Below are 25534 nucleotides of genomic sequence, written 5' to 3' on the forward strand. Positions count from 1 at the left end.
TATTCGTACTTTTTGAATATTTAAATTGATGCTAATGTTCATTAAGACGAAATTAGTCAATTCAAACACTTGCTTAGCACGACAAAGCGACATAGCACTTTATCACATCTCGATAACCCTTTACGGCAACCCTTCCCCGCAAGGCGGCGCCATAATAACCTGTACAAACGATAGCATCAGCCGTAATAGGCACGGGCTGGGGATAAACTCTTTATATTTATTATTCAAAACCTTTTCAACGGATTTACTTTTTATTTCCAACTTGCGATAATTTATTCCGCGCGCTCGAACACGGTCGAACATCCCACATCGCTTTATTGAACAAGCGGAGTTGTGCAATATTTTTGTAGATAGTAGGTCAGGGTGGGCGTGGCGTGGAGGGGGGCGTGGTCACGTGGCGAGCGACGCGCCGATTAGCGGAGCGCGGTTAGGGGCGGGCGCATGGTGGCTATTGATTGGTCCCGCAGGGAGGGGAGATCCGGTTGTGGTAGTTTGAGCGTTCACCGCTAGAGCGCTACGGTCGTTCTGTCAGTTTGAGCATAGCGTCGATAGCGACCGCAACGGTTCGCGTTTGTTGTTGTTGGACCTAACCTCAATGTGATGCGGCGGAGGAGGTAGTGCCTAGGATCTGAGGATGTCTGCTTACGCCCAGTTCGGCTACGGCTACGGTTCACCGGCGTCCCAGGTAAATAAATGTGTTGTGTTGTGCTGTGATCGAACCCGTGAACACCAGTGTCAGTGCCAGTGATAGATAGTGATGTGAGAGTAGCGTAACTTAGTTGTACTGTAAGTCCATATAAGGGTTGCATATAAACGTGCTGATATCAGGTTATTTCATAGTATAAATAGCAAGTAAGTTAGGGGGGAAGTTTAATAAACATAAATTATTTTAACGCATAGGTAATCTAATACAAACAAAGGTACAACTTCAAACAAAATCCATAGCAGGAATGCGACTAAGTTATCGAAGGAGAATATTAAACATACCGTTGCTGTTTATCCTTATTGATATCCAAACAAAATCAATTTATAAAAAACAGAGAACGTCTCTTTTGACTGCACTAACTCTTTCTTTGAAACCTTATGTGTAATGTAAATATAAAAAAAACTAGTGGAATTTAACAAAAGTTCTACTGCTTTATAAAAGATATCAATATTTATGTACCTATCTTTGCAGCTAAATCAAGAAAGTAATTTTGTTTTGAAAGCTGTTCAAGAGACATAAAAATCCGTTCAAGTAGACTAACTTATTTATTTAGCTTCTATTTATATCAATCACCCTTTAATAGACAATTTAAAATTTAAAACAGCAAAAATTGTTCTTTAGCTAATTATTTGCCCACGGATTTTTTATCATACATTTGAATAGGGATGGCAATAAATAAATACTAAGCAATAATAAAACAACGCTAATATCGTAAAAAAAACAATAATAACATGTTCATCCATAACCCGTTTCATACCTTTGTTATAGGCAAAAAATGTGTTATTACAAACCTAATTTATCTTAATTAATTACAAAATTTGAATCATTAAAAGATATAAAACCTAATACTTTGAGTAAATCATTGAGCGTTATAATAGTTATCCGAGTCGGCAACGCTCTCCAGAATTACAAGTGCCGAAGTAAACCTATCCCGTAAACCTTAAAAGTTATTTACTATTTTCAAACTTTACTAAAAAGGGTATAAATACCCCCCCCCTCTTGAATAAATAAACAAATATATTTTAGTTGAATACAAATAACAATAGACTACCAATAAAATAATATTCAAACAATCTTTTGTAATATTATTTGTTGTATTTTGTGTGAAACTAATGATAATATGGCTAAAAAATACTCATCTTTTGAATTAAAAATGTTTAATGTAGGCTACAATAATTTTTTTTAATGTATACCTACTGCATTTCTACACGGTCAGAGTAATATGATAATTATTTAAAAAATTGCATGTCACATCCCACATGCATAGTTTTTCTCGGGTATATGCTTGTTTTCTTTCAATATAAATTCGGTTTAGCCGGAATAAAACATTTATGGCAAAATCGTAACATTTTAACAACAATAATTCTGGTTGTTAACTTTTAAATTTTGACAATTTCCGTTGCTATACTTTTAAAATTATCACTTAACCAAATCTTTCTGCATACAAGATTTACTGTATTCAATATATTTTATTGTTATCGTTTGTAACTACATAAATACCAACTAATTGAGGTTTTAATTAATGTTGTGTATGGTACGTGACAAAAACTTTACACAAAAATAATTACTATTTAATTTTTATTCAAAATTTTAAGTTTAATCATAACTAACACATAAGCACGGTCCCATTTAAGCCGATTTAGCTCATTAATATAGTATTTAGGTATATTCTTTATATAATAAATTCGTATACACATATTTTTTTCCATACCATACTGTAAAGCAAATGCGCTATAAACAGCAGGAGAGCCTAAAAGTATTTCAATAAAGACATAAAGCCGTAGGAGTGCATTATTAAGCAGTTGGGGTTGTGGTCAAATGGCCCATATCCATTACATTCAGTGGTTCATTTACTTAGGCTGTGTTCGGTCCCAAATAACCTTATAATAAGACATCTGCTCCTCCCGCACGGTTAGTAACGGATGACGGTCTCTAAAGCTAATGGATAGGGCCGGGCGGTGGTTTGATTTTCAAATTGGGGTGGTTATTATGTTATAGGCCTAATACCATTAATTTAGTTTGAATATACATGATTTTAGGGTATTTATTGTCAATTATTTATAAATAAAGATAGGATGAAAATTGAACTGTGTTGAAGTGTGGGTTTTTGTAATGGTTGTTTCATGTGTACCTATACGCAATTAAACCCAACTAATACAGAAGATTTCACGAAATTTATAGAATATTTTTAATAAAAAAAGGTGTTAATTGATACAATAAATTGTTTAAAAAATTTTTACATCCCTAGTTAATTTAATGTTTGCATGTTTTGAGGTTTTGTAATGTTTGGATATCCAATTAATTTGAATAAAACCATTTATTAAATGGAAGTTAGATTTTTAATTTTTGTTTTGTAAATAAGAAACACTGGCTCTATAGAATTTAAAATTAATTTAATTTACAGTTTTACAAGATTAAATAAATATGACAAATCTGAAGTTAAACAATAATGCCTTACCGTTTAAAAATTAATTCAAATAGTTTGGCGACGATGGAAAAGTATGTAAACACAGTTTTCTATCGTGATATTTTGCTTGTTAGACTACAATACTTTATAGATTTATCACATTGTTATGCACAATATCTATAGTTATAGTAAATGCAAAAGTATAAAATCAAACAACATTAATACAGGCCTAGTTGTTTTAACATTTTTGTTAAAAAATGTTAACAGTTTTTAACATTTTGATTTGGCTATATAGCACAGATTTAAGAAACTATGCGTCATAAAGCATTAAAAATAAAAATATGCATTGGCAATTGTCCGAGTTTCTATATTCTAATATACAAGACATGTAGCCTACTCTTTGTCTTATGTACTCTCTGTACAAATGGTACCGTGGACCTTGTGAATGAATATAATAAACAAGCATACAATAATTACAATATTTATATAATTATAAGTCAACCATGCTCACTAGAAGACTTTCTTGGCCTAAGATAGACACATTTAAAAAGCTTTAAATTCTATCACTGTGGGGTAGCGCTTTATAATACGAATTCTCCTTTGTTACTTGATTTATCCAATTAAATGGTGTAAACAATTCTTTAGTTATATTTATGTTGTACAACTCAATAAATAGATGAAAACTCCTTTGGTCGTTTAACAAACCTAATGAAGGAAGCGGCTTGTCAAAAGCGTAATAAATACAAGTAATAATAGGCTGGCGAAGGGGTCGAAGATAACGCGGAATTAACATAATTATCCGAATGTGTCGCAATGCATCATTCCAAGCCCGCTTATCACTGAATTTACACGGAATTACGCCCGTAAACTGTCCACGTTATCCGAACTCGGATAGCTCGATTGGTAAACATTTCATAAGCTATCTTTAGACAGTTCAGCACAACCAAGTACAAGAATACATTGGGCGAATTTGTCTAGAAATTGTGTTTAGAGGTTAGGTTAATAAACACATTATTATTGAATGCATGTAGATTGAGAACGACAATTTTTAACCGGTCATATGTTACAAGCTCCGATAATGATAAAAGTTCTATCAGAAACAGTTAAAGATGAAACCTAATCATATATGCAATTGGGATAACTTAGAATTTGACTGCCTAATAAAATACTCGGTTAAATTCCAAACACTGCTAAACTATGATTAATTTATTTTCCAAGCGTACCTCAACGCACAATTTAATTCATATTCAATTCAATTAGCCTAGCGAGTCATTAACATCAATTAACTCAGATGGGGGAAGTAGCAATCAATACTGAAACTTTGCGCCAACTAAACGCAACAAGAGCAGTAAAGAAGCACTTGTCTGAGCATTAAACAATGCTTTGATTTGTACTTGAAAAGCCAATAAAAACATTATGAACCTTTGGATTCGCAGCGTGTAAGCAAGGTGTAGGACAAGGGGGTGCGCGCACGCACGTTGTCGCGCAGGCGCTCCCTCCCCCTCCACAACATTTCTGACACAATTGCACTACTCGTGAAAACCGATCTGTCAATTCGATTGATAAGCTTTATTGGCATATCCGGTCCAAAATCCATTTGTTCCCCGGTGCAACTGTCATAGATTGCATTCAAATCCTCGTCCGAATTTCACGAACGCGTCTCATTGGTCATTGGTCGACTGTCCGACACATCGGATGGACTAAAGTGATGTAATCAATGATTTGAACCACCCAACCCCTTTGATACAGCGCAGGTTAATAATGCCTTCCTAACTTCCTCGACAGTGTTGGTTAATTGGCAAAGAGACTTTGTAATTTTGAGAATGAGAAATTGTTGGGGGTTTCTTTTGTAAGGATGAAATCAAAGAGTATTTTTTTTATTGCAGTATCTATCCAACAAGGGTTTGAAGGAAAACAGTTATTGCACTATTATTTGTCGAATTTCGAGGTTTCATAAAATAATAATTTAAAATGAAAATAATCAAAATAGAATGACCCGTTATATTTCCGTAGATAATTATTTTTAAATGCAAAAATTTACAGAATCTACGAAAAAATTTTGTTAATTCTTACTAGACCGATAGGAACAGGTATGAACAAATCTCTGGATGTAAAAAAGTATTGGGCAATCGTGCACTTTGTATGTTATTTGTGTAGAAGCTGATCTGTTGTGATTGTAGTTGTAGACGTTGCGTGTTATTGTGTTAAAAGGGAAATAAATAACCTTAATTAAAAAAAAATACCTAGATACGAACATAATTATTGAATCGATCTTGCAAGAAGATGAATAACAAACACAGTTAGCTCTAAAAACAAAATTTTAAATAATTATTAATAATTTGAAATAAACTTGAAATATTTTGTGCTACTCAGTTACAAAGGCTCCTTCACATTCTTCAACACGAATAAAACTTTTTTATTCAACCACCCTCTCAATAGGGTAAAGGGTTAATGGTAGGAGGGGTGGAAGATAAGGGCACTTAGAACTGTGAACCGCTCTCGAGGGAGGAGCAAAAACGTCGGCACCTGAGAGGATAAGTGATAACGTTGATAGTCTCTGTTATACACCTCTCACCTGATCTTGTCTCTGTTATACTGTCAGTTCCACGTTCAGTTTGACTCTCAATGTTTACATTTCATGTTTAGTTTACCTCGGCACCTGAGAGGATAAGTGATAACGTTGATAGTCTCTGTTATACACCTCTCACCTGATCTTGTCTCTGTTGTACTGTCAGTTCCACGTTCAGTTTGACTCTCAATGTTTACATTTCATGTTCGGCTTACCTCGGCACCTGAGAGGATAAGTGATAACGTTGATAGTCTCTGTTATACACCTCTCACCTGATCTTGTCTCTGTTGTACTGTCAGTTCCACGTTCAGTTTGACTCTCAATGTTTACATTTCATGTTTAGTGTACCTCGGCACCTGAGAGGATAAGTGATAACGTTGATAGTCTCTGTTATACACCTCTCACCTGATCTTGTCTCTGTTGTACTGTCAGTTCCACGTTCAGTTTGACTCTCAATGTTTACATTTCATGTTCGGCTTACCTCGGCACCTGAGAGGATAAGTGATAACGTTGATAGTCTCTGTTATACACCTCTCACCTGATCTTGTCTCTGTTGTACTGTCAGTTCCACGTTCAGTTTGACTCTCAATGTTTACATTTCATGTTTAGTGTACCTCGGCACCTGAGAGGATAAGTGATAACGTTGATAGTCTCTGTTATACACCTCTCACCTGATCTTGTCTCTGTTGTACTGTCAGTCCCACGTTCAGTTTGACTCTCAGTGTTTACATTTCATGTTTAGTTTACCTCGGCACCTGAGAGGATAAGTGATAACGTTGATAGTCTCTGTTATACACCTCTCACCTGATCTTGTCTCTGTTGTACTGTCAGTTCCACGTTCAGTTTGCCTCTCAATGTTTAGATTTCGTGTTTGGTTTACCTCGGCACCTGAGAGGATAAGTGATAACGTTGATAGTCTCTGTTATACACCTCTCACCTGATCTTGTCTCTGTTGTACTGTCAGCCCCACGTTCAGTTTGACTCTCAATGTTTACATTTCATGTTTAGTTCACCTCGGCACCTGAGAGGATAAGTGATAACGTTGATAGTCTCTGTTATACACCTCTCACCTGATCTTGTCTCTGTTGTACTCTCAGTTCCACGTTCAGTTTGACTCTCAATGTTTACATTTCGTAGTTGGTTTACCTCGGCACCTGAGAGGATAAGTGATAACGTTGATATTCTCTGTTATACACCTCTCACCTGATCTTGTCTCTGTTGTACTGTCAGTTCCACTTTCAGTTTGACTCTCAATGTTTACATTTCATGTTTGGTTTACCTTGGAACCTGAGAGGATAAGTGATAACGTTGATATTCTCTGTTATACACCTCTCACCTGATCTTGTCTCTGTTGTACTGTCAGTTCCACGTTCAGTTTGACTCTCAATGTTTACATTTAATGTTTAGTTTACCTTGGAACCTGAGAGGATAAGTGATAACGTCGATATTCTCTGTTATACACCTCTCACCTGATCTTGTCTCTGTTGTACTGTCAGTTCCACGTTCAGTTTGAATCTCAATGTTTAGTTTACCTCGGCACCTGAGAGGATAAGTGATAACGTTGATAGAGTCTGTTATACACCTCTCACCTGATCTTGTTTCTGTTGTACTGTCAGTTCCACGTTCAGTTTGACTCTCAATGTTTACATCTCGTGTTTGGTTTACCTCGGCACCTGAGAGGATAAGCGATAACGTTGATAGTCTCTGTTATACACCTCTCACCTGATCTTGTCTCTGTTGTACTGTCAGTTCCACGTTCAGTTTGACTCTCAATGTTTACATTTCATGTTTAGTTTACCTCGGCACCTGAGAGGATAAGTGATAACGTTGATAGTCTCTGTTATACACCTCTCACCTGATCTTGTCTCTGTTGTACTGTCAGTTCCACGTTCAGTTTGACTCTCAATGTTTACATTTCGTGTTTAGTTTACCTCGGCACCTGAGAGGATAAGTGATAACGTTGATAGTCTCTGTTATACACCTCTCACCTGATCTTGTCTCTGTTGTACTGTCATTTCCACGTTCAGTTTGACTCTCAATGTTTACATTTCATGTTTAGTGTACCTCGGCACCTGAGAGGATAAGTAATAACGTTGATAGTCTCTGTTATACACCTCTCACCTGATCTTGTCTCTGTTGTACTGTCAGTTCCACGTTCAGTTTGACTCTCAATGTTTACATTTCATGTTTAGTGTACCTCGGCACCTGAGAGGATAAGTGATAACGTTGATAGTCTCTGTTATACACCTCTCACCTGATCTTGTCTCTGTTGTACTGTCAGTTCCACGTTCAGTTTGACTCTCAATGTTTACATTTCATGTTTAGTGTACCTCGGCACCTGAGAGGATAAGTAATAACGTTGATAGTCTCTGTTATACACCTCTCACCTGATCTTGTCTCTGTTGTACTGTCAGTTCCACGTTCAGTTTGACTCTCAATGTTTACATTTCATGTTTAGTGTACCTCGGCACCTGAGAGGATAAGTAATAACGTTGATAGTCTCTGTTATACACCTCTCACCTGATCTTGTCTCTGTTGTACTGTCAGTTCCACGTTCAGTTTGACTCTCAATGTTTACATTTCATGTTTAGTGTACCTCGGCACCTGAGAGGATAAGTAATAACGTTGATAGTCTCTGTTATACACCTCTCACCTGATATTTTCAGTTGTACATTACTGTCCGTTCCACGTTTAATTTAACTCTCTATGTTTCCAATTCATGTTTGGTTGTTTGGCATCTGAGAGGAAAAGTGATAACGATAATGATCTCTTTATACACCTGCACCTCATACCTCTGATCTCTGTTACTGTCAGTTCCTCGTTTTTGTTTACCATATTTCCCTGTTGTGCTGTCAGATCCACGTTTAATTTTAATCTTCAAAGTACAGTATGCTCCTGTGAGAGTAGTGATTCGCCAACTAGTGTTTCTCTGTTCTATTGCTTTCCTTTGTGCCAGTGCTTGGACTGGTCTACATGGCCGCGCTACAGCAGTGTCAACTACTTTTCAAACATTGACACCAGTTTTTTTCGTTCGCTCGATACAGGATGTTGTCTTGACAGTGATGAGATGGGGAAGGTCTAGTGGTCAACTTGTCACACATGGCGTTCATATAATCTTATACAAATGTTCATTTTCCCACAAAAACCCATATTAAGATATTACTTGCAATTAAAAATAGATTAATACTATATTATTCTTTTGGCAGTTTTATTTTACACAAAAAATCTATACAATATTGATACTTTTTCATTTTAACCTTAGTAATCATTGCTCAATTATTTAATTAGTAATTAATTAGTCTACCGTGTTTATTTTAACATACGGTAACGGTATAGTGTATCTCAGACAAGAAAAAAAATTATATTGTCCTTACAAACTTTGACTCCTTCAACCCCACTTCTTCGACAATATACAAACTTAACATCGTCGTAACAATTTGTATTAAGTTATATAAAGATGTTTTTAAGTTGAGCATTTTAAACGTATGGTTTCAGCCTGCTGTATTTCTCCAGAACAATAGTTACTACGTCTCTTATTGGATAAACAACTAAAATATTCATTAGATTAAACAAATCGTGGGACATTTCCCAAATTTGCCATCCTTGCACTCGGTCCCTCCTACACTGGACATAAGTGCTATATATTCAGAGAGCCCTTAGAACCCTCGGCGACCCCTTGGCTCAAGTATTCCACAAAAACCTCTACGATAGCCTCCCCCCCCCCCAGAGCTCTCAACACCCAAAATATTAGCTCATTTGGCATACGCCCGGATTTTCCCACAGATTTTTATTCATGCTTCCTTGTGTTTTTTCAGCTAGTGGAGGAGGGGGTGCGGGATAGATGTGTATGGTTTTAGTAAAGTCAGTTCAATTGCTTTGTTTCTACCACTATGGTGTGGTAAGTTTTGGTAGGATTATGTACATTAGGGTTTGTTATTCAAACTGATAAATTTATAAAATTTCCATAATAATTTGTTCATCTGTGACCCTATGGACCATAGTTTTAATATTAAACGAATGTTATTGAAATTACAAACTGTATTGGATTTTAATTACTTCAATATTGTACAACAACAAAAATAATCCCATCACAATGGTTGTAAGATACGTTGAACTTGTGCATTGAACATGTAATTTATTTAGACTTGTTATCAACCGTATTCTAGATTGGATAAACTATCTCACGTAAGTGCTGTTTTGACCATGGGCCTTCGTAGGTGACGGGATGGGCGAATTCTTTGAAAGTCCCAGCCAGGGATATTGCTACCATCCCTTGCCCTTACTGTATATGGGTTTGTGCACATTTTAAAGTAGCTAGTTTTAAAAGTCCATGTCTGTAAGATAAGGGAATCACATATACCTGATTACATTATTGATAATAACATAGAGTTCGAAGGGTCAATTGTAAGCGTTCCTCCCCACATTTGACGTTATAGTTCTCACAATGCTTGTGCGGTTTGACAACTGAAGAACTCTGAAAAGAAACCAGAACGGGACAGTGAATGAGCCGAAAACCGGTTGCAATCTTAAATCTACTCGACGCGATCTCTTCATTGTGGTGAACCAGATCTGAATGTACGAATGTCGTGATAGGCTGGTGCAAGGGGCGTGATATCACGGTAGACTTGACACCCTAGGTACGACCATGGCAGGGGTGGCTGCGTACGGAGAGCGTTGGCAGACATCTTCTGTATGTATTCTTTTCAACGCCGATCTTCAGCTTTGGTGTTCAGCTTGAAAATGAAACTTAAAGTTCAGCTGGGTGGTTATTGTGTTCTGAAGGTCGCAAGATCGAGCTCGCAACTATTTTATTAGACTATTTAAATTTTAGCTCAAAACTGGATTCAGCGGCTCATTAACGGCATTAATAAATACTAGTGGTCGTCCAGTGGTCGAAAACTCGACCAACAATATGTAATGTACAGACGTCTCTATTTTCACTCCACACTTTTAAATAAAACACGTGATTGTAATTTCTTCCATTTGTTTTGATTTTCTGTTTACTTTTTGTTGTTATTTCGACAAAATAACTTATGGGCCTTTTACCCATATGGCCCATACTATTTTTTTAAAATTTCAAATTCATTTATTGTGCTTATTTTTGAGCCTATTTTTATTTATAAAGGGATTCTGCACTTATACAGGAAAATATCTTTCCAACAGTATGCTTAGATTTTCCCTGTGATGCAAACGAGCTGAGAAAAAATGTTATAAAGAAACTTGCTTGCCTATTAATATTAGGCCTACAATAGATAATAGATAATAGATTCCTGACTTGCTAGCTCATCTTAGTTACACAGCTCATCCCCACCTCATAATATCGATGCAATCGAGATAAATTGGCACTTTTGCATTTTGCACCTTATTTGGACAACCTGATCCGCAGGTTAAAAACATAACATATTTCTTGTTGAGCACCCTTGTACTTTTGTAATTGCTACAAATAAGATGAACATGCTTTCAACACACACTTCATTAAAATGGGGTGCTGATACACTAATTTGACTTTAGAACTAGTGGATCCAACTCACTTCATGCATACAAGAGAAGAATTAAACTAAACAATTCTCAACAACGGATTAAGCGTAATCATTATACCGTACATAGTTATAACTAATACGCGGTTGTTTGTTGTTTGAGGGGTTCACACCCGTGTGGTGTAATGTGTAGGTTCACAAGTCGACAGTTCGAAGCTGGTGACTGTATCGAGTTACACCTTGGGCTGCGGTCTACCCAAATGTCTATTAGACTGAAAACATCGTCACGACCAACGACCAATCTTTGACAAAACTAGTAACGGGAGTTTCTCTGATTTTTTGCAATCAAGCACATATTCCTGTGAGGAAATATCTAATAATATATATAAAGTTTCAACATGAGTACAGCAAGCATAGTTAGTAGTGTGAAGGACTTCGGTTCTCGGGATGCCAGATTTAAATCCGACCAATCACCAATGGATTTAGCTATATGATAAAACCTCTACTAACTAAGTGTTTAACGGTTCAAAGCTAAAGATTAGCGTCCATAAAAAGGCCGCCAACATCTAAAAAAAGTATCAAAAGTGTGGATTTTATAAATTCCTCGTTATCAGTTCAAAAAGGTAGTTCCTTGTTCAGCTTTCACATTGAGTTTTAACAAAGTTATAATACATATGATATGGATTTAGAAATACCTCACCAATATTATCCAAACGTTTTCACATTTATTTCAGAGCTATTACAATAAATTCATACATAATATATGGCGCATACGGATTTTAAAACGCCTGAATTTAAACGGAAAAAAATGTATTAGAAAATGGTGTTTTATAAAATATTTCTACTTATATTTTACATAGCTATAACCTTAATTGAAGATGAAAGCACAATATCCAAACTAGTTCTACAATTGTCAAGAGAGAGGCGGTAATATCTATTAAGTACAAACCAGCTAAGGAGATTAGACTGTTGGGTAATTCGTTTGGTTTCCATATAATCGGACGTCGTTGGTTTCACTGTTAGACAAGTTGTTCGGATTATTTTGGAATGTTGTTCTATGTTCTCACTTAACGTTGGGTCTGTTGTGAAACGTTACTTAAATCATCATTGACAAAAGATTTCAACCTGCTGTTAAATGTTCAGACAAGAAACGTTGGAGCTTAACGAGATGTTCAAAATATGATTTCATTGTGCATTTGACTGCAGCGATGCCATTGAATATTGTCTAAGGATGTATTTTATTCGGTTTATCGTCACTGCTCCAGTATGAATAGGTTTATGTGCTTATTTTGTATTATTTCATAGTCTCACTTAGTTGCTGAATTCAAAAGTAAAACTAATAATCTTTATTCGGCTGCAGAAAAGTTAAAGGAACGAGTTTCGGTGTCAGATACATGTTCATTATTTCGAGTGGATTTCTAAAGATTGTTATTACCTTACTGTACTTCAAAATAAAAACCAATATTTGTCATCGGTAGCGGTATTGTATCTGCCGATATTTGTTTAGAAAAAGCAATATGCGTTATATGCATTTCTAGGACCAACATTCTGCACATTGGCATTTACTTAGTAAATATAACAATTAACTTTAATTTAAATCCATAGCAGGAGTGTTTAGCCCAGATACTTGTATGCAAATATTAAGATAAGTACCTATGTTTAAGTGGAAAGCGGTCTGTAAAATGCGAGATTCAAGCAAGATCTGTCTGCAAACTTATTTGACACTTATTTTCCCTATCGATTGATAAAATATATGTCATACTCAGGCCTATTTTGCAAAACTATATTTTTAAAAGAATAGTTTTACAGTCTTCAAAATTTGTGTACTTATATTTTTAGCAGTTTTAACTAAAAAGTGCGTATTTCCTTGCACTTTTTCGACCTGTTTCGATAAAATACTCTTGGTTCAAAACATGCCGATTGCTAATGAATTTTGTGTGGATTAATCTGACCCGATGGTAAAGAGATCATCTGAAACTGACGTTCAAACGAAAAATAACTAGTCCATCTAACTTCATCCGATTAATTTTAAACTCCATCACACGTGCAGTTTGCCAGTTGCATCGGTCAGTTTTGTATTGCAGTTGGCTTGCATTAGGGGATGGGGACAGGGAATCTGTTATTGGAGCGCGGAGGGCTTAGCTAATATTGACACTGACGCAATTATTTGATTGCAGAAAGGGTTGTGCTTCTATTCGATTGATGTCCAACCCCCGCTTCTTGATTATTTGTTTTGGACCTCTTAACGGCGAGTTAGTGCTGTGTAGGTAAACTGTAAGATTGAATTGTTTTCAGTCATGTGATGAGGGAATGAATGATATACTTACTCCACATTTAACTTCAATTTACACTTCCTATCTGAAATAATATTGTAGTTTTACAAAATACCTTCTAATTTTGGACACAATAGAAATGAATGTTACAAGGATTTAGAAATACATATAGGTAGCCTAATAGTTCTTATCTTCTTGGCTATCGTTATTTTAAATACCAGGTATATTGTGTATTACGTATTGTTCAGCCAACCGCCAAAGTTTAAAGTTCTAGAAACACCTTTAGCTATTTGTACTTGCATTAATTTGTCTTACACAAATCTAAATTACTCCTCCAAAACTTACACTATGCCATCTCAGTGAGTAATTGTGCAATGTTATATATTTTAAAATGACAGAATAATTAAAATACATAGTTTTTGAGTTTCATACTTATTTTAATCACATATCCATCCCACAAACACTCCACCTATACAAATAAACCAGTAACACAGTACTTCATTCACAGTACTGTCCGTAGATATTATATTTCATGCGGGTATTTTGGTCACGTAAAAACGAAGCAAAAAATGAAATAATTACCACAATGGATTCATTGCGAGCCCGCCCTCCACAAAGGGTTGGCACGGGCGCGGTTTCAACGACCACAGTTTACCCTTACGCCGACATCAAAAGAGGATAAAATTCTTTATGCGGCATCGCAGATCTTAAAAATCCCGACAACCGCTGGCTGCTTAATTATAACAGCTTGTAGCAGCCCTAAAAGCCCTTCGCGTCGTCGTAATTTTCTTACGAGCACTTTCTGCGTTTTACAGCGAATATAATTATATCGCTGTTTTTATTTTACTCCCTTAGAAAGTGAGGGAAATCAGGGAAAACGTTATGGCTTTAAAGAGTGTATGTTGGAAATATTTTTAAGATCTACAGATGAATTTCGTTGACAACCAATATGTTTTCGCTAGTATTTTTTTAATTAATGAAGAAAAGTATATTTTCAGCGAGAACCCAGTGTTGACACGATGAACCACTCTTGACACAATATAATACAATACTTTTCTTAGTGCTAATTTTTAACCATGCACCCTCCGGTGTACAGCAATCTTAACCCAACAGTGAAGAACAACTGTAAATTTGAATCTAAAATCAAAAAGAATAATTTTGTCGACAGTCACTCTACAGCGCACCAACATGCAACGCAGATAAATACAGGCCTAAGTTTGTTACATATGAATTACAATTATATGTTCAATTAGTCAATTAAACGACATACCTATGAGTGCAAACATTCTAAATACAATCTCAACGGTCTTTGCAAGCCTGTACACTGTACAGAGCTCCAGTTACAACTCCCGAGCGACAGGTCACTCGCTGGTGTCGCCTTGACGCTTTGCTCAACCCATTACCTGACTTGTTCTCAGAATTTTGGTACAAACAGGTGTTATGTTTGTTTGTGTGTTTGTTTGTGTTTGCGCTAGTTAGAGGCCGCGTTGGTTAGCGCGCGCTCGCCAACCCGCCTTTAGCTGGAAACCGAAACCGACACAGATGTCTAAAAATAGTGTCCTCAAATTGTCCAATTCTTAAAACTAAGGTTTAATTTAAATTTTTGTTCCATATGCGAAAACATGTTATTATATGGAGAAAAAGTAATTTTTTCCCAAAAAGGTTCAGATTTGGAATTGCTCTCTTTTAGTAAAAGGTGCTTCGCCTCGAAAATGCTCTTTCAGACAACGGGTTATTCCGCGCAAGATTTTCACACAGAGAAAGTCTACTAGTAGAAGAGTGTATTAGAACTGTTTTCTCTAACACTTTTCTAGCACATTCTCTCTAACATTTCCTCTGGAATAATCCTCCCCTAGAAATAACTCTATACCTCAACTGATAACTGATTATTGTAATCTAATAATCGTCAAGTTTAAACCAAGTCTACTCTGCTCTACAAAAATGCTCTCTTCCTTGACCCGTCTACGTTAAAGACAGTGTCTTGAAAAGTATCATTCGAAGACAAAATCTTCTGTCACTTATTCGAGAATGATTCTCGCAGTGTTAAAACATCACTTTACTTTACCCTAAAGTTTACAAACGTACTTAACACCAATAAAACAATGAAGTGAATAGTTAAGCTATTTAACCGACAATCTTTTAACTTTTCAATCTTGAGATGAAACACGAAACGTCAGATTAACATCAATGTCACCAAACGTATATTTTCCAACCGCGTATTACAGTTTATACAAATTATCAGGTACGCACGACCGTCTTGCTTGCACGCAAGCGAAATGCCTGCTTCCGAACATAGTTGTAAAGGCACAACCTTGTAATCTAAAAACCGAAATAACACGTCTAAATCCCAAGCCTGGCTGACTCATAACGTTTCCAACACCCTTTCTGGTTGTATTTTGCGGGTTTCTCAAGGAAATGTGCCCATGTACAATTTATATTCCTACGTATAATATCATCTGGTGAACCTGTCACGCTGTTATTTAAGGTTTTGTATTGGACATGTTTTTTTTTATCTGAGACGTGTATCAAATTGATTAGCAGATTTGATGAGTTGAGAACTGCTGAGACAAGAAACATATGTTTTTCTAGGGATATTATTTTTTAATAATGCGATAAACATTTTACGATTACAAATCAAACCTCGTAATTCAAAGTTCACCTTTTAATTCCCAATTCCAACCATGTAAATCTCACTTTATTTCGTACAATTACAAAAATATGATTTTCCCTCCTAATTTTGATTACCCTCGTTGGAATTTCACCTTACAAATTCACGGTTAGAGTTGATTAAAACAAAAACACCACCTTGGTAAGATGAAATAATTGTTGGTATTTCAGGAGCTCGTTATGCCATTACAAACTTTCGACCTATAATATTCATGCCGGTTTTTTAAACACCTGCTATCCAGCTCAGCTGCTTTTAATCACCCCAATTGCTGCCCACTTGCCTAGAGATGGATGAGGTGACTGTTTGCCACACAAATGCAGCTTGTGTTGCCCCAACACAAATAGTGTGAATTGTGTTGCACCAACACAAATATTGCAATTCGCGATGTTTAGCTTTGCAAAACATAACTGATATAGCAATCGCGATCGATTTAATCTTTTGGATGGTTTGTTTTTGATTAGTCTACTTTTATAATAATTTTCTCCTCTTCAATTGTGAAGTTTAAACACAAATAAATATACTAGCATCCTTTTTGAGTCTAGTAAAGTATTCTACTGTATATTACCATCTGTGGTGTCTACTCTTTTTAATCTGTGGTGGTATGATGGTTTGGATTGGTAAAGAGACTATTTTCAAAAATTAAAAAGCCTAGTATCAAAAGAGTAAGCCTAACTCATTTGAAACCCGCGAAACCTTATGTTTATTATGGCAGTTGTCTCAACGCCAAAACTAAAATCAGAGAGAAAACACTCATAGCTCATATGACTTTGATTGATCGCTACAGTCGAAATACACGCCACTCTGGAGAAAGATTACTTATCAAAAGCCTCGCATTCTTTATTCATATTTTTAATTTGTGGAAACATTCTTTTCATAATTTGTAAGATTTTTTCCATGTAGATTTCTTTGGAGTACTCACAGATAGTAAACTGTTTAGAACCTTCAAGTGTATCAAACGTGCTCCCGGTGACAGCATTGGTTGTATAGTCAAATCCACATTGGAAAAATATTATTGGGTAAAAAAATTTGGTTTAGAATACACTTTTAAAACATTGAAATACGATGAATACAGTACAGTTTCACATCATACGCCATCAGTAGGTTTATTGTAGGTAGAACAGCAAAATATTCTTTTAATTCTCGATTAAACTGAATTATTTTAAAGCAAACAAACGACTGAGCAATAATACGTTTTAAAGTAAATTCATTTGAATAATCGAACACCTCTATCAAGTAAGTGAGGCAAAAAGGTTTATCCGCAGATTTATTAAGCGCGTTTACAAAACAACACGTTGTTATCCAAATACGGTCTGACACAATAATAAACAGCCTCTTTGTCCTCTGACTAAACACGATTAATTTTTGCTGGGCTCTGTTTCCAATAATTTGTCTAGTTATTCTTCTGATTATACCGATTTAATTGATAGTGTATGTCAATATTTTATAATTATAAGTTTTACTAAAAAATATAATATTTTTTTAGCGACCGCTCTTTAACTTTTTTCAGGGTTGTCAGTTGCCTTTTGGATTTTAAACTTCCACATTATCGAATTCCCTGTAAGGTGGTATTGGACTTTTTCATAATTTGTTTCCTAATTACTTTTTTGTCTTACATATTTTATACGTTCAAACTCCTTCCACTTTCCAGCTTCTTTTGACCATCGCTCAATCCTCTTCTTTTTCTTCTTCTTTCACTTCTTTTATTTCATCTCAATATCTAACTTATCTTTCTCCTGTACCAGGTGCTTTGTCTTCTCATATTCTCTCGACGGCGTTACCTTTAACTCTTGCTTGTTTGTTTTTTTTCTATTATGTTAGTCTTGATTGCTATTTTCTTTTACACTTTACTACGTTCGTTTACTACGTCTTTTACACCTTCCCATAATTTATATCCTTTGTGCTCATAAATAACTCATGATTACGTATTGAAAACATAACTGTATCCTCTACTTCATGATCCCTATATCATTTTCTATACCGCATCTCCCTTCAAACCATACTGTTGACTTGACTTGTAAGCTTTGTACTGTTTACTATTAGTTCTATGTTGCACATCTTCTCATTGAAACGTTTATACCAATTCATCAGGTCCATCCGTTCTCTTCCCTTTACTTTTTCCAAATTTACCTTAAGTATCTATATTGTGTTAAAATTACCATTATGTCTGTGTGTATATATCCATTTTGAACCGCTTTACCAACCCTGTAATTCCAGGTTCGGATCAACTTCCTTATGCCTCCTGAAGCCATTCTCTAGTTAAACATTACTAACCATTGTTGTTGTACTCTCCACTAACCCTGAACTTCCACCAAGCTCTGACTCTCACTCTCTGTTTCAGCTGTTAGTCTCGGGTCAGCCGGCGAGCTCCGTCTCTCCGCCAGTGGGGGCGGGTGCCGGAGCCACCGGGGGCGGTAGCGTGTCCACGGGGGCGGTGTCTCCCTCGGGCTCTGCCTCCGGGGGTGGCTCCTGCTGCGAGAATGGCCGCCCCATCATGACGGACCCTGTGTCCGGACAGACGGTCTGTTCCTGCCAGTACGACTCTGCCCGCCTCGCACTCAGTTCCTACCCCAGGGCCGCTGTATACGGCGCTCCTTACCCCTCCACGGACCAGAACCCGTACCCCAGCATCGACAGTTCCGCCTTCTACTCACCCCTGGTAAGTACACGCCGATATACTGATGATATGCTTGTTATTAACTCAATCGTCACGGACAACTAGGTCTAGTTTTGAACCCTCAATCAATTTCTGACTGTTCTCAGGATTAAACTGGCAACTATTTTATTTTATCATGTGAGTACTGTATCTACTCAGCTACTCATCTGTACAGAGTTGGGCAAAGGTATGGACAATCCCTATTATTTTTTTTATGAGTTACACCAGGAAAACCTAACACTACACCTCTATATGGCATAAAAGTGTACTTTTGTACGGGTTACCAACTTTTTCCGAGAACCCCAAAATTGGGGTATTTCGGGGACAACTTAAAACTTTAAATGTAAAGTCCAAACAAGTGACACCTCATTTTAAAGGTCATCAGTTAAAAAGAGTATTGGTGAAAACTAGAGGTCTATATCTAAATCCATTACAGATTGGCAGCAATTTTTATTTTTCATCACCTTTAAGAAACCCTACAGTACTTAAAAATAACCATACGTATTACTATATTAACTTTTTCCCTAGTTTTTCTCGGAATTAAAATAGCAATCTGAAATTTAAACTTCAAAATAGCACCAAATCTCAGAGTTTCTTGGTTCCGAAAAAGTAGGACTTGCCAACGCAATAGATTTTTGAGCCAAACCTTTCAAATAGCTGATACATGTTCCTTCACAACTACAGCAACATATTATCAGAAATCTTCAACAAAATCTAATACTGTTTATCAAGTTTATATCGAAAAGCTGCATTGATTATGAAATAAAACTCCATCGTCAGAATATATATTTTTATTCGTTTATTTAAAATTAGTAAGTTTTATGCTGTACACGACTGTATTGAAAATGTTAACAAAGTTTTGATATGATTGTTATTTTGTTTATAAATGAGCTCATTGGTTGACTAGTTCGTAATGAATGTGTGAATCATTCACCTGCGAGTTGATAAGCAGAAACCGACGGCTGACGCTGAGTCAGTAAAGATAAGAAAGTTTTCGTCCAGGGTCAGCAAAGTCAGCATTGCTCTGTACCACTGTACCTGTAGGGACGGAAATACTAACAGATTTCGTGGAAACACATCATAATTTGCATTTGAAAGATTACTATTAACATAATGTATTTTTCCATTACGCCATCTATAAATTTGACACCCAACCCTTGACACGATGCGCCTTGAAAACAGTGGATAATGAATAAAGCCATTCGCACTATCCCATCGTCTCCTATCTGCCCCATACAACCACGATCCGAGAATTCCCGGGATCTCTACCATTTTATTGGCCGAGTCAAACTGCTCAGCGCCGGCTGTATTGAGCAGAGCCTGCATGAATACTAATCGACAATTCGAGTTCTCGGTCTTTTATATGTAAAATCAAATCGCGTTCGGAAAATTTCCCCGATAACCCCAGCCAAGTTAATTTGTTTCCCACTTGTTCAGAAAGAATGTTAATGTCATAGTGTATATTGCAGTGGTTGTGTGCATACCGCGCTGTTTTGTATGTTGTATCGTAGAACTTATCACATTCCATATCGCAGGTGTTTTATGAAGTGTTTTGCAATAAAATACGTGGCATTTTTTGCTTATCTCAGTTCACACGCGCTGTCTGATAAGTAGAATCACGCTTTGGTTGAGGACATTTCTTCAGTGGTACAAAATATTTTCATAGGGCAAGCTTTATGAATGCAAATATGCCAAAACTTAGTTTATTTGGGTGTGCAAGTGACGGGTTATTTTATTTACTTTCTGTTTTGTAATGTTTGCTTGCTAAGCTGAGTAACAAAAGTCACTTAAAGTGTAAACTCTCTCACCATAATACTGATGAACAAGTTCCTAAAAATGTTGTCTAATTTTCAAGCTGCTATAAAATTTTAAAATCGATCAATTTAGAGCTATATAGTAAAATCAATTTCTTTGATCTTGGTTATAAGAATGTAGCAAACACAACCTATTGTGTTCGACGGTTAGTGGCTTGAACTAAAAAAACTAATGACTTGATTTTGTAAATAAAAAAATCCTTATCATCCTTAAATTATTCTAAATGACTTTTTTATCTCCTTAATAAGCAATAAAGTTACGTTATGTATAAAACAGTGATTACCATCATTAACAGTGCTCTAACTTGGCAATTTGGATCCATCAATTCTGTTATACAACTTTACTATATTTGGCTAATTTAATATTAATTAACAACCTTCACAGTGTCTGGCAAATTGATTAAACAAAAACCTCTATCAAAGACGGTTATTATCCTGTGACTTGACTACTTGAGTACACAAAAATTGTGCGTGTGGATGAAAATAATCAATTTTGCAACTCAAGTCATTTTTAACCTAAAATTCTTTATCCACTATCCAAATCCATGCATAGTTTAAAAATTATCACAAGGAGCTATAATTTTCGATTTCATGGTCACGGTCAGAATCAACCTTTTAACATATTAAAACCGAAAATATTCAAACTTGTTAGTAAAACGCTCACTAATAATTATCGTCGTTAAATTATAAACAAGGCGAAAACTCTGTTGGTCCTTCGAGCCGGATAACAAAAATTATTAATCCGTTCTAAGGAGAAACTCCAATGCTCAGACAATGATTGTTAGTATAATGAAGAGCAAAATAATTTAAATTTATTGAATAAATCATCTAATTTAAATTTATGTGGTCCGTATAAGGCGAGGTAGGTTAATTAAACAAGTTGGGACTTGTATGATGCTAATGAACCATCATTGGTACTCCGCTCACTGGCAATAACCGTTCCTCAACGGTTCGATATCCGATATTCACTATCGATATTGGCCGTTCGATATTCGCTATTCACTTCCGCTGTTTTCTAGTGGCAATCGCGATTGGCATCCTCTTTTGATTTTTACCGTCAATTTCTTTAATTAATTCCTACTTCAGAACCTAACTGTTAAAATATGATTTAGTAAAATCTCAACATTAATATTATTTTGCTATATAACAGTATTTTACGGTTTCAGTGGCTACTTTCACCTCGAGATTCTAACATAGTATTTTCTATGTTTTCGATTATCATCTCGTTTGTTTGGTGTACAAAACAGGTTAGGGCTCTTAGAAAGGAATTTCTTCACAAGAATTGCTTTTCTAAACTGATTTACCACCCTTCCTAAATATGAATTTGATCAAGTTTTGTGCATTGTGCTAGTTGCCTTTCCCGTTTAAACTGCACTGTTTTCTATAGTGGTCTTCGTAGAATTCTATGGTGTTGTAGTATGTTTTTTTTTAAGAAAATACTTATTCAGTGCCTGGGTATTATTGAATTAAAGTTGAATATTTAACCAAACCCATAGATATGGAACGATGTTTCTTAGTTACAGTTAATTTATTCGCATAGACTTCTTAACATGCTACACTACTTAACACCTTACCCTTCCCCTTACACAGACTTACTACTTTACATTTTATGGCATAGTTTTAATCCAGACATCCCTTAGCTTTGAGTACTAACTATTATAATACACCCATTTTAGTTGGGTGTCATTTTACATTTGGTAATATGGTTACCAAATATAAAATGTCACCCAACTAAAATAATTTTATGAACACTTATACACAAACCGATTCAGCGCACATCCACGCGTTCCCAAACAGAAATAAAACTAGAACGCAGATTTGACCTAATGAAAGCCACATGGTGTAAACCAATGGCGGCTTATGACTACTCTCCGTCGTAAAATGTAATGGCGGCCGTAACCGCGAGAACAAATGGCAAAATGTCGTAAAACAAGGCCGTGTTTACGACACGGTATGTAGTGTGTAGGCACGGTGTACAGTGGCGATCTGGCTCACAGGGTGGCCAACATCCAAACAATTATTTATTCAGGTATGAATACAGTTGGCAGCATTTGTTACCGCTTTCACTAAAGGTGGGTCTGTTGAATGGGTTCGAATTTGCATTTTTTACAAATGCGTGGATTTTGATGTAATGTTGGTTAGTTGTTGAATTGCGATATAGTTGTGTAATGGAAGTTTTTCTCCAACTTCAGGAAAATAAATATATATTAAAAAAAAAACCTCATAATTAGTCTGGATAATATTACAGTAGCCTACAGTATTTGGAAAGAGGCCAGTTCTTAATAGTTCATTGTTTATCGGAATACGACGTGCTATAGACGTGTGGCGTAATTTTAGCTCATAATTGCGATACCTGTGGTACACAAGATCTTTGAAAACGTATTCTTCAAAGATAAATACTTTGCTTTGTAACTAAATAGCAAGTTTTAAACTTTGTAACTAAATAACACGTTGACAATCAGCTGACGCTACGACTCCGGAGCTACTTACTATTTTAGTGCTGACGAAATAGGTGATAAAAGTGACAGAAGGAAGCGGAAACGGCCGGGATTAATGCAACAGCTGTCGCAATAAAATATGTCTCCTCTAGCAGCCATCGCGATTAATCGTCTTATTGTTTTATGGATGTTTACCTACAAGGGGACATTATTCAAACTCATGTCCCGTAGTTAGTTTATTAGCCGCATAAATATTTATAATCGACAATTTAAAATCGGTTTCGAATTGCTGTTTTAAAACAGTTGGAGAATAAAAGTGAACAGTGGAACATTGCAGGGAAGATTTGTTGCTGGGCATTGTAGATGGTGTCGCCCGTAGATGGATAGTGGCGCCGCCTGTGGCGTACTTAGCAAACAATCGTCTGGTTGAGGAGGTGGCGTTGTGTCCTCTGCTACCTCAGTTTCTTGTGTGGTTGTAGTTAGACGTGATGCTAGAGAGTGGTGTCATCTCTAATCAAAGTAAGGCATACCTCCATAAAACACTGTTTCGAAACACATTTTCGGAGTAGTGCCTTTCGGAGTCGTGCACATTTTTTCGGAGAAGTGCCTGGACGTGTACATTTTCTTGGAACAGTGACTGGCCATGCACATTCTTTCGGAGTAGTGCCTTAGATGCGCAGTCCTTTTGGAACTGTGCTTTTCGGAGTAATGCGTTTCGGAACAATGCCGTGCACCACTCTAACCTTTGCAGCTGGTTGTTTTTCCTGTGGTTTAGTTAGAGGTGGTGCTAGGGTGTCGTTGAATTACCCCAAGTGATGTACTGACTGTCGACCCCGCCCATTGGTCTTTGGTGCTCGGCCAAACCGTTTGTCCGCTAGATCGCCTCTCTTCTTCCCTCGTAAATGACCGCTCGATTAGACGAGGAGGGAGAGAAGAGAAGTGCTGAGTTTCAACAGATTTACTTACCGCATTACCAGCATGCACGACGTTATCACAATTTTTGCCTATATAATAGAGAAATTTTTGTTTAACATGGTGTTAATGACCTTAAGTTGATGAATTTTCTATAGCTCAATTTATGCCCTAACGTTTCAATTAACTTGTTTCTTGGTTGTACGATAATTTATATTGGTTCACGTAAAGATAGGCAACTAAAATGACATTAGCTTACATTGAATGAATGATTTGTATTCATTATTATAAAATGGTTATACCGTAAATAAATAAATAATCAATTTTGTGGACTAGCTTTCTCTCAATGTAATGTTATTGACGGACAGTAAGTCTGTGAGATCCTGTCTCTTTCCCCCCGGGGGCGGAATAACGTGTCTGACAGTATGACTAATGTATTTGTTTGGGTGGAATGTTCGTCTAAACTATTATTGAAACCTAGTTGCCACAAACGCTCAACAATAATTGTAAGATTGCTCATATAAAGAAGACTATCAAATTATGTTTCCTTCAAAGCTTGGTAAAATCGTTGGAAACCAAAATAACACAGAAGAGTAGGAGACCACTCGAGTGTTGTAGGTAGTGAGTGCGTTGCTTGAGTTTTTATACCACGTTGCTATTCGCACGTCAATACAATTTAATTTTTGACATCTAATCCAGTTGCAAACGCATCGGAAATAAAAAGTTTGGTAAAATAAATTTTCATATAGGTACTTTGACGTTTGACTGTTATGCTATTGTATTCATATTGCTTCGGGTTGACACAGCTTCGGGTGAAAATTATGCGTAAAGATATATACAGTACCTCTTTAAGCAGCCCTATTAAATTTGTTCCCGAAACTTTCACGTTTTTATTGTTGATCCTCATATAACTTATATGTGGAATACCAACAGTGGTGTATCAACAGTTGAAGCTACAATGCTAACTTATTTACTCCCAAAACCAACCCTTACAATGATACTTGCCATCTGTGCGCGCTACAAGGGCGGATTCGAAACAAGATTAACCAAATCCCGATCAGTTTACAATCACGGCCAATCAAGGGCGGTAAATCTAATTCCGAATCGATTTTTCCGCGCGACTGCGGGGAGCGAACCCGAGCCATCGAGGGGGAGGGGCGAAGCCAAACGCACTCTCGGCGTGAAATTATGGCGTCTGTGGGAGATATATTGGCACGCCCGACACGCTCCGCACGCGTGAGTCTGTTGTAAACAAACAAACAAATGAGACGAGTCAAGGGTTGCAACCTTCGGTGCAGATGTGTTTGATGTTTGTTTTATAAGCGATTTGAAACGTCGTTGTAGTCTGCTAGTTGGGAATTAAACACACTTCTTTGTAGGTTTGACATTCTCTGAACACAATAAATTTGAAGGCGCGTGCAGTCAGATTGATGTACAGTTAGTTTTGTTATTTATGTATTGTGTATTGTTTGGCCACATTTAACGTTTAACTAATCATAACATTGTATTGATTTGCTGGTAATCTACTATTTTACTTGATGATAATGATACGTAACATGTAGCTGATACATCTCTGAACTGTTGCTGGCTATCTGGTATTATAAACAAAAAAAAGGT

The 25534-nt window shown here is 36.4% G+C and overlaps 1 protein-coding gene across 3 annotated transcripts in view; it reads left to right on the plus strand.

The window, feature by feature from the left end:
* LOC128995008 (homeobox protein araucan-like) overlaps nucleotides 1-25534 on the plus strand; it is a 122927-nt gene that overhangs the window by 47450 nt on the left and 49943 nt on the right. For 2 of the 3 annotated variants that reach the window (XR_008490942.1, XM_054419874.1), the window contains exon 3: nucleotides 18439-18756. Coding sequence is in view for 1 of the 3 variants with exons in the window: in XM_054419874.1 (XP_054275849.1) it covers nucleotides 18439-18756 (318 nt within the window). In the remaining 2 variants the exon portion in view is untranslated. Of the gene's footprint in view, nucleotides 1-401; nucleotides 686-18438; nucleotides 18757-25534 lie in introns of those variants that run through there. The other variant, XR_008490943.1, reaches the window with a different exon arrangement.

This window comes from Macrosteles quadrilineatus, unplaced genomic scaffold, assembly GCF_028750875.1.
Source record: "Macrosteles quadrilineatus isolate MER2022 unplaced genomic scaffold, UCM_ALF_1.0 Scaffold_5__1_contigs__length_97177068, whole genome shotgun sequence".
Taxonomy (NCBI): domain Eukaryota; kingdom Metazoa; phylum Arthropoda; class Insecta; order Hemiptera; family Cicadellidae; genus Macrosteles; species Macrosteles quadrilineatus.